Here is a 13,872-nt window from a genome sequence, read left to right as displayed (position 1 = left end):
TGCAGACACACTTCCAAAGTTCAGTCTTAGAAGCTGGTTGATCATTTTCTGAAGTAATCAAACTCATTCAGTGGTGTTGAGGTCTGGACTCTGGGGTGGTCAGTCCATTGTTCAGCTTCTTTGTTTGATGTGTCCGTCTCCTTTTCTCAGTGAGGTTCTTCTCGACAGCTACACATCCTTTCAGACCCACAGCGCTGAGTCGTCTTCTCACAGTGGAAGGATGGACAGAAACACCTGTGGATGTTTTCAGATCTGAAGCAGCTTGATTTTCTCCTCTCTCTCAAAGATGAAAGCTTTAAGAGCTGTTTATCTGATGGGGGCAGTTTTGGTGTCTACCAGTTCTTCCAGGTGGTTGTTAGGAGCCCCATTTTCTCTGTAGCTTTTAATCAAATTTTGGAATCTTCTATTTTCACATTTATGTCCTCTTCCTTTTGTGACTAGTGGACTATTTTTTTTTTACATCTAATTGCCTCAGAAATATCAGCTAGAAAAGAAAAACCTGTATTTAATGGCCGTTTTGACCGTAAACCGAATGAAGGGGGGTCTCTGACTTTTGCTCAATACTGTAGATGCACACAAACCACACATGAGAAACGCAAACAGCTCTTCTGTCTTTATATTTAATAGAAAAACAAAACATATTGGAAAATAACATTTGAAAAGGAGCAGATCCAGTAATGAAAGGACAGAAGCAGGAGCAAGGCCGAAACCTACCATGACCCCACCGCTTCTCACACCGAGGGAGGGTTCAGAGACAGGTATGTGTGTGTGTGTACTGGAGGGTGACTCTGCTTTGCCAGTAAGCAAGAATACTGCTGAGTATGTGTATGAGAGAGAGAGAGAGAGAGAGAGAGAGAGAGAAAATGTGCCAACTGAATAGTGTAGTTTAATAATGCTCACCCAAAACTGCTTACATGTTACACATATTGCTGCACACATGGGCCCAACTCCAATTCATACAACCCTTACTCACTTCCCCTGGACCCTTGACACCTGCCCTTAAAAAAAAGTACTTTGTAATGCTGCACAGTTTAATAATAACTGTATCAACTAATATCAGACAAGACCTTTCAATCAACAATGAAGCCTCAAGCACAACCGATCTGTCCACGCTCTGCCCACAAATGTCCTCAACCTGTTGACAGGTTGGACAAAAATCCCATTCAAGCTAATTAGAAACTGTAGCACAACTTTTACTCTCTCATTAAGAACTAAAAATGGTAAATTTAGAATATAATATTAACAAACTACTTATTTTGTACACTACCATTCAAAAGGTAGGGCTGTTGGAATCAATGTTTTCCATTATACAAAGCTAATTTAGTTGTAGATTAATGTAGAAAAACTAGGAAGCTGTAAATAAAAATTGAGCAATTTCAGACATACAGAACGATAAACTGAGCTGTATGATTCAAAAAAGGCTAAGGAAGCTGCAGAGCACCGAGAACGACATTATAATAAAATGAACATCCAGAATTCAGCATATTTTAAAGGTGGAGATCAAATCTCAAGGCGGACAACTTGACAAAATTATATTAATGTGAACTGATCAATATTTGCCCTTCTATATACTGTAAAACTGGCTCGACAGATCAACCTAATTTTTTTAAATATTAAAAATATTTATTAAGGTTGAATAAAACTAGTTAATTTAGTTGTTACCACATTAAGTCAATTTTTAGGTTGATCTGATGAGCATTTTTTTACACTGTAACTTCTTGACTGAAGTTTAAGGGATGAGTGTCTGATTGATAGGCTAGACAGAAAGTTCAGTGGCTTCAGCGAGTTTCAGAGAACTTATAGAGAGGAGAATTTCCACTCTGCAATGTCTTCTGGGTTTCTCTAACGCTAGAGGGCGCTCCCGAGTGAGTCCAAAATGAATGGGTTGATATGGAGTATTTGAGCAAAATCATAGTTTATAAATGCTTAAACATTTTTAATGTAAAGCAATGCAATCATCTCCTGAACACAGAACAGCATAAATCATTTTAACACCGCTGTTTTTTTTTTTTAAGAGCTTAAACGAGTTTAAAACGGCGTCTCATCTACGTCCATGACGTCAGTCAGCGCGAACAGCCAATGAGCTGCTCCGCTCGCCAATCAATCATCACGCTCTAGCAGTAAAGCCCGCCTCCTGCTGCCTAAAACCAGTTTGTTGTAGAAAAAAGGAAACATACAGGTGAGATTTCTTTGTTTTTTTAGTGAAATACATCCTTCTACTTTCTAAAATTAAAGAAAAGTTCTGGGCGAGTGATTATTTTAACACCATTGAGCGCCATTTACTCCCATTCATCGAGGACTCGCTCGCGGGCGCCCTCTGCTGTTCAGCAGTCCTGTTTTTGATATAACGGGGGAAATAGGAAGTGGCCAGGCTCCTCATAAACCGGCTCTGGCTGGTTTAACATTGCTAGCTAGCCAAGCAAACATCATAGCCTACATGACCAGCTACTGCAGAATGGCTGAAGTTACTCTAAAGCAGGGGGCTCCACTTTTGGGCAGCCATGCTATAGAAGATCTGCTGACACTTTCCCCACCATACTTGCTTTACATTAGAGCAAAAACAAAGCATGACAGTGTGTTGCTTCAAGTTACATCTATAAAGTCAAGCTACTCAGTGACAGCAACGGAGACAAAGGAATGGAGGAAACCTTTCAATCCCAGTCTACACTATAAGTCAAGTACATCCATGAAAAAAATCCCTCAGGTTAACTTCAGCTACGCTATGGCAGATAATGGAGGAGGCTATGATGCTAACTTAGCTAGCTAGCAATAGACTAGCTAAAGCCAGTAAACTGCTGTTTGGCCCATCAATCAGATCTGTATCCCTAAAAATCTTGTTTACCTGACAAATAATAAGGAAATATATCAGTCTAGCCCAATATTTGACTTTTTAAATGTACACAAAATATATAATAATATAACATCATAACACATGATACATGTGGGTATTCTGACAAAAATGGAGTTGTATGCTACCCAAATGAGAGGAATAGTTTGGCAAAAAATTCAGAAATCTTCCCCTTACCTCAAATTATTTTATCAGCCAAGACATGTTTTGAGCTACGAGGCTAATGTAGCTAATGGATTCTTCTCAGTGCTGAATCGTGCCTATAGGAGCTAGACCTTCAGTTTGGGCCATAAATGTCAAAACTCAGTCAAAAACAAGGAAAAAACATATCTACAATAATGCTAACTTGTGCTAGCACCCCTGTGGGGTTCCTGTAATGTGTTAAGGCTAAGCTAACTGCCATTTAGATAAACCTTTATTGCCTGGTTCTGGGTTAAACACTGGATTAAACAATTTGAAGCTTGTAAAAGACATTCCATATGAGGCTAACAGAGAGGCTATGATGGTAACACAGCTACCTAGCCATGTTAAACTAGATAAAGCCAGTGAATTTTTTGTTAAAAACCCTGCTTACATGACAAAATAATAAATAAATACAACACTCAAGCCCACCACTGTGAGTTTTAACATGTATACAAAATAAATATATGAAATTAGGAAAAAATTATACATGTTTGTGCTACAATTTCTCATTAGCTTGAATGGATTTTTGCTAACATTTTGTAATAGCTATGTTTGCATGTGTGGGCAGAGAATGGACAGGTCAACTCTAGTGGAAACTCCTGAAGGAAATGACAACAGAAGACCATTTTTACATTCGGAAACAACTTCTGTTTCTCTCTTTGTGGATCTGTAGGCTGGAAGCGGGTCAGGGAAGTAGGGAATTTCATTTGGATTGGAATCAGCCCACTGTTTAACATTGCTATCTCTTCCTCATACTGACGTCACAGCCTATACTTATTGCATTCCATACGCTGCATTCTGTACGACTGACATTACTGTGTTACATACTGGTCATATCAGGACCAGGTAGCACGCAGTAGAGAATGTAGCCAGTTTGAGCTGAAGTGTACGGATGTAGACAACAGCTGCGTTCCAAAGTCTACGCTGCATTTCTCGGCTGCTGCGTCATAGAAGGCTGTACCAAAGTGAAGGACCCTTCAAATACAGCCTAGAAATGCAGCCGATTTCAAGGACACAACTGATGTATCCTTCCACGCCTTCGGTTACCCACAGTTCTCTGTGCACCACGAAATTGGTGGAAAAACGAAGCCGTTGGAGCAGAGCTTGCTTTAAAATGCAAGTCGTTCACATCTTTTAATTCGTCTTCGTTACCTTATGATTGATTAATTAAAGCATTCGTCCAAATATCCTACTTTAATCAGAAGTATTTGTATATATATAGTTTATCATACTACATAAGCTTGTTAGCATATCAGCTACCATAGCAACAAACACAATGCAACGGCTCCATTTTCTCTCACCAGTTCCCTCACAAGTTTCGCGGTGCAACTGCAAGAGGCGGGACCTCTCTTGTAGCCTCGTGTGACCAATAGGCTACTAAGGAGTCTTCATAGGACAGTCCTACCGAGGACCCGCACTACATCAGCTGCAGCCTAGGCTTTGGAACGCAGCTCACATGTTCATATACACTAGTGTGCGAAAGTTTGGAATCTGTTGGTAGATTAATGCATAAAGTTATTCTAATATGCTCAGCCGGCGCAGCTAGGAAGTTTTAGAAGGAGCTGTAGAAGATTCTAAATTGACACAGAAAGCTGTGTAACATCAAGAATTAAGGTAGAATTTAAGAATTCATCATATTTCAAAAATGGAGATCAAATTTCGAGGCAGATAACTTATTTTAAAGTACTGTGAAAATGTCGGAGACCATGTTTAAATTATTTCTTTCAAGCTACAATAAAATTAAGTACAAGTAATTCATTTTTTAGCCTCAGGGTTATTTGGCAGAAACCTACACAGAAGCCTCAACTAAACAAATATAATTTTTTCTGTATTTACTGTGTCCACTTCATCTTCACCAGCATCACAGGAGCCTTCATGAAGCTTCACTGACTGACAGCTGGGCTCGTTACCCAGAATGTGTTCGAGCCGTAAAAGGGGCGCGGTCACTTCTTTGGTTCGCGTCCTCGGATTCTTTAAACTTTGCTTTCAGACTTTAAACTGTTCTTTGACGCTGCAGCCTCGTTCTCCTACGACCACGTTTGGTCATTTCTTTCAAATAAGTGTATCCAAATGTTTATGAGGTCTCAGCAGCGTGAAATTGTGATGAATGAGGAGTTGGATTGACGTAAAAGTCACATGAATTCCAATCTGACTGTTCAGACTGAGTCGGACTGCCGAATATCAGATACGTATCGGATTTCAGTACCACATATGAAAGCGTCTCAAATCGGAATTGAAAATGTCAGATTCAGTAAGTTTTTCTGTTCACACTGACACACAGACACAAATCTGTGTCACATATGAAGAAGAAGATTCGGACCACTTTGACCTGCTGTGTGAACAGGAAAGTCTTAGAAGTTGGTTGCTGGATAAAGTTGGTCTCCGACTTTTGCACAGGACTGTAAATAGATAATTACAGTAGATTATATACAGTTTTATGCACTTCTTGTTTACAGAAGTCAAGAAATTTTGAATTGAACATCTAAAAACACATTTGGCAAATAGTTTGTAATATGTTAATCCACGTTTTGAGCTGTTTTTGTACAAAAAATAACAAATATTCTTAATTTTTCCAAACTTTTGAACGCTAGCGTACGTAAAACTCGGTATGGGTTTAGTTTACATTGTCGCATTCATAAAAAATAGTAGTTTATAGGAGTACGACAAAATGTTCTTAACTTTAATGTATGTTAATGTGAAGAGATTTTACTGATATACTGATTTATTAAATGTTCTTTATTTTTATTCATAAGCAAATCTGGATAATTCCTATTTGTCACTCCACTGTGAAATGTTAAAGAGTGTTCAAACATAAAAACAACTGAGTTACAAGTTTCGATGTGGTTGTATAATGCAATATGCTCAAATGTTTAATAGTGTGTCTGTGAGAAGGGTCTGTAAGGGTCACTGCATGGGGCACTGCAGCCCTGACCTTTAGATCTTTAGTCTGAAGGGGGCACTGTGCTATAATATCAGCCAAAAAAAACAAAAAAAAGATACAAAAACAACAAAAAACTTTCACAAATTAAAAAAATTCCTTCAAAAGGCAAAAGTTCAGAGCGTTTTGGCCCACGTATCTCTCTTATTAAAATATCTCTTCTCTTTTTCTTTACATATTACACACACCTCTACTAATCCCTCCATCCGCACTCTCACATGCACTCCTTCACCTCCACAAACAGCAATTCCTCCTTTCTCTTTCACGCTCCATCCTGCTTTTTCGCTCTCTCTCTCGCTCAGAAGACGTCAGGAGGGTCGTCGTTCACAGCAGAGGTGTGAAGAGAGGGAGGCGTGTGCGAATGCCGACGGATTTCCAGCAGTGAGTCAACAGGTCGGTCACTCGTCAATCAAACATCAATCAAACGTTCCGTTTCTTTGTCTATCCTTGGTAGAAAGAAGTAGGAGGAGAGTGGGCGGGGCACAGAGCTGCAGTCCGCGAGGGAAAAATCCCTCTTACTCACTCACTCACTCACTCACACGCGCTCAGACTGAACAGAGTTACAGACGAAACACTGATTAGAGTTCACTCGTCGCTCGTCCACAGAAGGGAACATTCTCTCCCCCTCTTTCTTCCTCTATCTGCAGGGGTCGGGGGGGGGGCCACTATGCTATGTCACGTCCTCTTCCTCCGAACAGTAGTCCCGTCCCTAGAGAGAGAGAGACGGAAACAGACAGACAGACAGACAGAGAGAGAGAGAGTGTTGTAAGAAAGCAAACCCTGAGCGTGTTTACATACACTTAATAATCCGATAACTGCAGAAAATCAGATTTTGTTAGTAATCCAATCGATACGCTTATATGCTCTTGAATAATCAGATAATGGGGAAACTCTGGGTCTACATGAGTCAGGCAGTATTTAGATTTCTGCTTTACGACCAGCCAATAAACTCACAGAAGACGACGTTACAGAAACGTAATTTAAACTCAAACTTTATGCTGCAGCTTTTTACATTGCGCCACTTTACCTGTAAATATGAACAAACATCATCTAGAAGATGAAGAATATTTAAATCCTTCATATTGTCAAGCATGTATTTGGTTTCAGCGTCGCTCCAAAAGTGTTTTGCTGCACGATGCAGCAACTCTGCTCGCTTATTTCCGGTACGGCAGTCCGTTTTCGCACATGCGCAGACTGAGAAATCCGAAAGAAATCAGAGTAAGAGTTCACATGCTCTGAGAAATCTGATTACTGAGCTAAAATCCAGCTCTCTTTTTCAGATTTCTAGACCTTACTCTGATATAAGAAATCAGAGTGTGCTGTTTACGTGACCATTTGAATAATCAGATAACTGCAGAAATCAGATTATGGTCGAATTATTGAGTGCATATAAACACACACACTGTGAGTGAGAAAGAGAGTAAGATACTAAAGCACACTCACATTAAAGCAAAAGTGTGGCATAAAAAATAATTTAAAAAATCTAATCACTAAGTCGAACAGCTGAGCTATGTTTGGCTCTTTAGTTTCGCACTGGAGCTACCTGGCTAATGTAGCTTAACAAGTAATGGAAATTTATATCCCACCAATTAGCCTTTTAGCAAAAATTAGCAATTGGAGTTGTTAAGTAATCACTCAAGTCCCACCTGTTTATCACTAGAAAGCATGAAGGCCCACAAAAAAACAACGGCTTTGCTTAAAAATGTTTGGGAAACTTTGAACAGAGTGTTTTTGGGTGCCTATGCTTTCAATACGTGACATGTATCAGTAAACATAAAATATCAGCAGGAGGTTTTTCAGAGGCACATTCCAAATGAAGCACCAGACAAAAGAAAAACCGGCAAGATGGCTGAGCAAGCGACGAAAGAAACCCACAAATGTGAGAATCTTCTCTGTTATAAAATTACGATAACCATTAAATTATCTGAGTGTCGTTTCAGTGTATTATGGTCCTTTTCTTCATAACAAGCATTAGCAAATTGCTAATGTCTCGGTAGCTAACTAGCTAACTTTCCCATTCCACCTTAAATAGTCCAGCAGTTCCGATGCCTGAAGCGCCAGACTGTTACTGCTGCTCCATTTAAGGAGGAACAGGAAAATCTGAACAAGAAGCTGATGACTTCAGCTTCATATCACTGAAGAATTATGGGTGGGTGATAATAAATTATCACCCCCCTCTTTGAAGGCAAATGATGCCCTAAATGTAACTAAAGCCCAGCAGTGAGGAGCTGAACTTTACCCTCCTCTGCTGTCACTGCAGACTGGCAGGGTCGCCTACAGAGCAGCGCTAGTAGCTGTTAATGAAGTAATGCTCTTTTTGTTTGAGGGTCCCATTTCATAGGGAAGATTTCAACCACTACCCCTTGTAAATCAGTTCCAAGGGCAAAGTGACACTCGAAAACAAGGGGTAGGGGTAAAAATAAGAAATGGGACTGGGCCTTAGAGTCATATAGTGTCAGAAACCACATTAGCCAGCTAAAATGCTAAGTGGTGCACATAAGCTTCCATGACTTGTTGGCTACATCAGCTTCGTAGGTTCTATGCAAAACAAATAAAGGAACATGTTTTGGCTGACGGACTACATTTGAGGGTTTTTTTATATTTCTGTGTAAATTTGTCTTTTCAACAAACTATTCCTTAAAAGGAAGTGCTCCGTGAGTGTGTGAATGTGTGTGTGTACTGTGGGAGCTGAGGCGTCTCCGCTTGGAAAAACACTGCCAATTCTCATCACTTCAAAATACACAAAAAACAAATCTTTCAGAATCTTATCAGCACCATCTAAAGCCTTAATGATCCCTGAAGAGCGAGCATGAGAGAGAGAGAGATGAAGGAACAAAGTGGGCAGAGAAAAGATACACTGCACATCAACAGTTTCGCCTGGCGTCAGCGAACAATATGACGTAATTACGGAGAAAACGAACAACCGCAGACGTCGCGCAGAGGCTTGGCGAACTCCACGGACAAAGACACTATGCAACAAAGCCTGTGATTGGTCGGCAACAAAAGAGGCGTGCCATGAAACAAAGATGGACGACTTTGAGGAGCTTCACTGCATGCACACCAATGTTTCACTGTGAAACGCGCATTACTTAAATGAACAATCAAAACCTCCTAAATGTAAGATGTTAAGTGTAGTAAGCACCAAAACATGCAGGGTATCTTATATTTAGGTTCACAAGAGGACGAGGCTGAAGTTGGCTTTGTATTTGCCAGCTTCTTGTTCGAATTTTTCTGTTTCATCTTAACCCTTTATTGCACAATGTTGCCTCAAGGCAACAAACCCATTTTCCTCACCTTTCCAAGGGAACAGTTTGAGTAAGTCAACAAAAAGCATGTTCCTGGTCATACTATCTCTTAGTGGGCACATTAAGAGCTCTTTTTAACATTCAGTATTTTTGTTATGAGAGTTTGCAGAAATCTGTGTGTGACAGTGGAATGGATTTAGCCAATCACAAGCCAGGTGTCACCGCTTTCTTCCCATTGTCGCACAATGTTGCATGTTGATGTAATATACCCCAAAATGACCCCTGCAAAAATTATTTTGAAAGAATGTTTTGATATTTAATAATCAGGTACATTTCATGCAAGAAAAGTGAATAATTTTTTTTAATTGCTTTCATAACACATGCAGTAGAGGGTTAGGTGGTGGCAGCATTCTGGACGTGCACGTTGCCATAGTTAGAACTGTGATAGAATCGTTTTCCACTAGTCATGAACTTATCATGAAATGTCATAGTGCCACCTGTTGGAGTGGAGCACCGCGGTAGACAACAAGAAACCGCAAAAAAGTATGTGAGCTTGTAAGCTCGTGAATTCGCTTTCAGCTTTGTGCAACTCTCGAGAATTTCGTTTCACAAGAAGTATGCTGAGGCCCTTCGACGTAGACCCAGTTCACATGTATATTGACAAGTTTTTAATCCTCTGTTTTTTAGGCCACAAACATAATGAAAACAAGAACAGAAAAGCAGATGACAAAGCTCGGCCACAAACAGTCCTGCTGCATGAACTGATCATGTGTTGTTACATTACTGCGGTGGTTAAAGTGCTCAGTACTCAAGGGGGCGACAGAGGAAAAGTCAGACGGTCTAAACAGGATCTACTGTGACACAACTGTGCTGCTTCACTTGTTCTATTTAAACAGACAGGAGATGATGTATCACATATACATACATATATTATTTACTATCCCAGGGGTCGGCAACCCAAGTGTTAAGAAGAGCCATTTTGTCAAGTTTCAACAAAAATCAATCCACCTTGTGAGCCACATTTCATGTCCATTTTACTGAAGTGACATTTCACCATCTTGACTGTAAATATGTCTCAGTATGTGTTAATGTACTAGTATAGGCTAAAAATATAATAGAAACGCAAAAAAAAGACTTACTCTGCTCTGCTTTAAGCTTTAGCTCAGCTATAGCTGCTTTTCTCGCATCTCTGGCAGGAAACTTTTCCACAAAAGTAGAACAGTTTCTTGTAAAATGTCTCTCAACGTTCGACTTTTTACAAGGCTTGTCATTCGCCAGTTTCTTGTTCAAATTTAGCCATTCCACCTTAAATGGTGCCTGAGGTGCCAGAATGTAGCTAACTATATGGCTAACTGTTGCACCACTTAAGGTGGAACACAAACATTCGAACCAGAAGCTGGCGAACGAGAAACTGACTTCAGCTTCGTGACTTTTTAGTGTTTGTCAGTTTCTCGTTGCAGATTAAACGTATCAGGAAACCAGCTGGAGTGATTATAAACACAAATAGGTCCATTTGTCTCCTAATTATCGATGTTCATCTTAAATCTCTCTCTTTGCCATTTCGTTAGCTACTAACTAGGTGAGACTGTTGTCTTTGTTGCTATGGTGACCAGCAGTCTGTGCACCAGTCTTCAGGGTTAAAGGGTGAATTAGCAGTTCTACATTAACTCCAGAGTTTAAGACCATTTATTGTTAAACTGTGTTGAACGATCAGCAGAGCTTTATTTTACTGTAAAGGAGGATTATTTTATTTTTACTTACAAATCTGATTCTGCTGTGGAGCCACAAGAGGGCAGTAGAAGAGCCGCATGTTGCCGACCCCTGAGCTTTTAAAAACAGCCAGTGAACCTACACGTGCCTGAGCTTTTATATGTAATGTTGATGATGGTAAAATAGTGGTAAATCTGAAAATATATGTTTTATTTGGGGACTATTTTGCCTTACAAGAACCTGCACGTACCTCTCCACCATGAACAGATTTTAGAACATACGTTTTAGTCCAAAACCTTCTCAAAATAATCGCAAAACAACGTTTCAGGCATCAGGCAGTGTTTTCACAACGCTTTCATGTAATAACTTTATGTGATGAAGGTTGTAGAGGCATTAAACTCTTCAGACGTCTGGTTCCTATCACCACCACCGTGCACTGTTCTGAGTTTCTCTAGAACAGAGTATTTCACACCAAACCACTCTGAATGGCTTTGATAAAATTTAAAACACTGCCCTTTATATGTGTAGCCAGTTAAAACACGTCTTTTTTAAACCACTATAATCAGGTAACTGAACTTTGTGTCACATCTTTACTTCCCTGCACATGAAAGTTGCATGTCCACACATTTCATCCCCTTGTTGTGATGTCAGCGCTCATCAGCACTCAGACCTGTCAGGCCTTAAACCATCGCTGGACCAAAGGAGTTCTAACATGAGCTTTAAACAATCGTGTGGAAAAGAAAACCATCAAATTGTCATTTTGACAAAACCTGCTCTTCATACCGAGGAAGACACTTTGATGAACATGAATCGTGTTGAAGCTAAATATATCCGAAGTATCAGCAAATCAGACATTACAAATCAAACACTCTGAAGACACATTGTAGACAGGCAGCGCAGCAGTGAACAAAATCAGTGACATAATCAGGACTGTGTTTTTCCATGTCAACACAAATGAACAAGCATTTCCTGCAGGGATGGACAACGCTGGCCCTTTAAATCTCCGAGTCCAGCTCAGGCCCCTCCCTCCCTCCCTCACCGCCACAACACACACACACACGATTCCTCGTTCCCACCCTCCCTCACCTTCTCAATCTTCTCATCCAGCATTCTAAAGAACTCCTGCTGACTCTCTGACGTATGAATACTGTGAGAGAGAGAGAGAGAGAGAGAGAGAGAGAGAGAGAGAGAGAGAGAGAGAGAGAGAGAGAAAGAAGGGAAAGAGGGAGAGGGAGAGACAGAAAGGAGAGAGAGAGAGGAAGGGAAAAGGAAGGGAAAGAGGGAGCGAGAGAGGCAGAGGGAGAGAGAGAAAGATGGAGCGAAAGAAGAGAGAGCAGAGAGGAAGAAAAAGAATGAAGAATGACAAAGTAAGAGAGAAGGATAAGATAAAGTAGGAAAGAGAGAAAAAGAGAGAGAGAGAGAGAGATAAGGGAGGAGGAAGGAAGAGAGAAAGATAGAAAGAAAAGAGAGTAGGGAGGAAGAAAAAAGAGTGAAGAATGATAAAAAGGAAGAAAGAAGGATAAGAAAAAGTGGGAAAGAGAGTGAGTGAGCGACAGAAAGAGAGAGAGAGAGAAAGGGGGGGGCAACAAATAGGAGAATTTTCCATTACAACAACAGCAGAATAATAGTACACTCCCCCTCTCACTCTCTCACACACACACACACACACAGACACACACACAGACACAGACACACACACAGACACACACAGACACACACAATGATGCTGTTCATCTCTGATGCTGAAAAAAGACTAAATAAAACTGAACTTCACTTTAACACACCATTCTGACTGATTATCCCCGCCCTCCACACACACACACACACACACACACACACACACACACACACACACACACACACACACACAGAAAGCACACTCTCTCTCGTTCACATACACACTCACTTGGCTCTGTTGGCGTTGGCTCCTGGGACCTCCTTGTGCAGTTTGGTTTTATGTGCTGAACTCTTCTCCTAAAACACACACACACACACACACACACACACACACACACACACACACACACACACAGGATTTAACCTCTCAAACACAAACTGTCCTGATCCACTCTGACAGATCAGTATCTTAAATATGGCATTTTTCTGCTTATTTTACTGCAAAATAAATGAGTTTAACATGTTGGACAAAAATATACATATTAAAAAATATAAAATGGTGCCATAACATTTGCACAGGGCACCTTTTATGTTTTTCTCAAAATGTTAAATTCAGTAAATAAACAGTAATTGTGCATTACCGGGGTGCCAATTTATATAACATATAAAAAGCATTTATTTTTTTATACTAGACAAATATTACATTAATAAAATGGCTTTAATTCCATTTTTAAGGTTTTACAACAGCCTTTATAAACAACTGCCTCGAGTTTCTGTGCTTCACACTGCAGTGTTAAACATGGAAAAGAAACAAAAGGTCATTAAAATATACAAATGCGAAAACAGTAAAGAAGTATTTAAAGACAAGAAGAATGGAAAAAAGAGACAGGGCAAAGAAGAAGTGAGAGAAAGAAAAAAAATCAAGAAAGAAATACAAAAGAAAGAAATAATAAAAGAAAGAGAAGAAGAAAGAAAGAAAAAAACAGAAAAAAGAAAGAATGAATGAATGAAAGAATAAAAGAAAGAACGAAAGAAAGGAGAGAAACAAAAGAAAGAAAGAAACAAACAAATATAGAGAAAGAAAAAAGAAAAATAGAGAGAAAGAAAGACAGATAGAGAAACAAAAGAAAGTAAGAAAGAAAGAAAAAATAACAAAAGAGAAAGAGACAAAGAAAGAAACAAAGAAAGAAAGAGAGAAAGAAAGAAAAGAAATAAAAAGAAAAAAGAAAGAAAAAGAAAGAAAGAAAAAGAGAAAAAGAAAGAGAGGCAGAGAGAGAGAAAGAGAGACAAAGAAAAAGAAAGAGAAAGGAGGAATGAAAGAAAAATAAAGA

General features: G+C 39.6%; 1 protein-coding gene across 2 annotated transcripts in view; it reads right to left on the bottom strand.

The window, feature by feature from the left end:
- Nucleotides 1-5,749: 5,749 nt before the first annotated feature.
- Nucleotides 5,750-13,872, bottom strand: part of zgc:92140 (uncharacterized protein LOC447854 homolog) — a 58,717-nt gene continuing 50,594 nt past the window's right edge. For both annotated transcript variants that reach the window (XM_036579558.1, XM_036579559.1), the window contains exons 4-6: nucleotides 12,831-12,898; nucleotides 12,011-12,071; nucleotides 5,750-6,678 (exon numbers count right to left, since the gene is read on the bottom strand). In XM_036579558.1, the coding sequence (XP_036435451.1) occupies nucleotides 6,640-6,678; nucleotides 12,011-12,071; nucleotides 12,831-12,898 (168 nt within the window). In that variant the 3' untranslated portion in view covers nucleotides 5,750-6,639. The remainder of the gene's footprint in view (nucleotides 6,679-12,010; nucleotides 12,072-12,830; nucleotides 12,899-13,872) is intronic.

The sequence above is a fragment of the Colossoma macropomum genome, unplaced genomic scaffold, assembly GCF_904425465.1.
Source record: "Colossoma macropomum unplaced genomic scaffold, Colossoma_macropomum, whole genome shotgun sequence".
NCBI lineage: Eukaryota > Metazoa > Chordata > Actinopteri > Characiformes > Serrasalmidae > Colossoma > Colossoma macropomum.
Note: the sequence above shows the minus strand (reverse complement) of the source record. Positions and strands in the feature narration are given on the sequence as shown.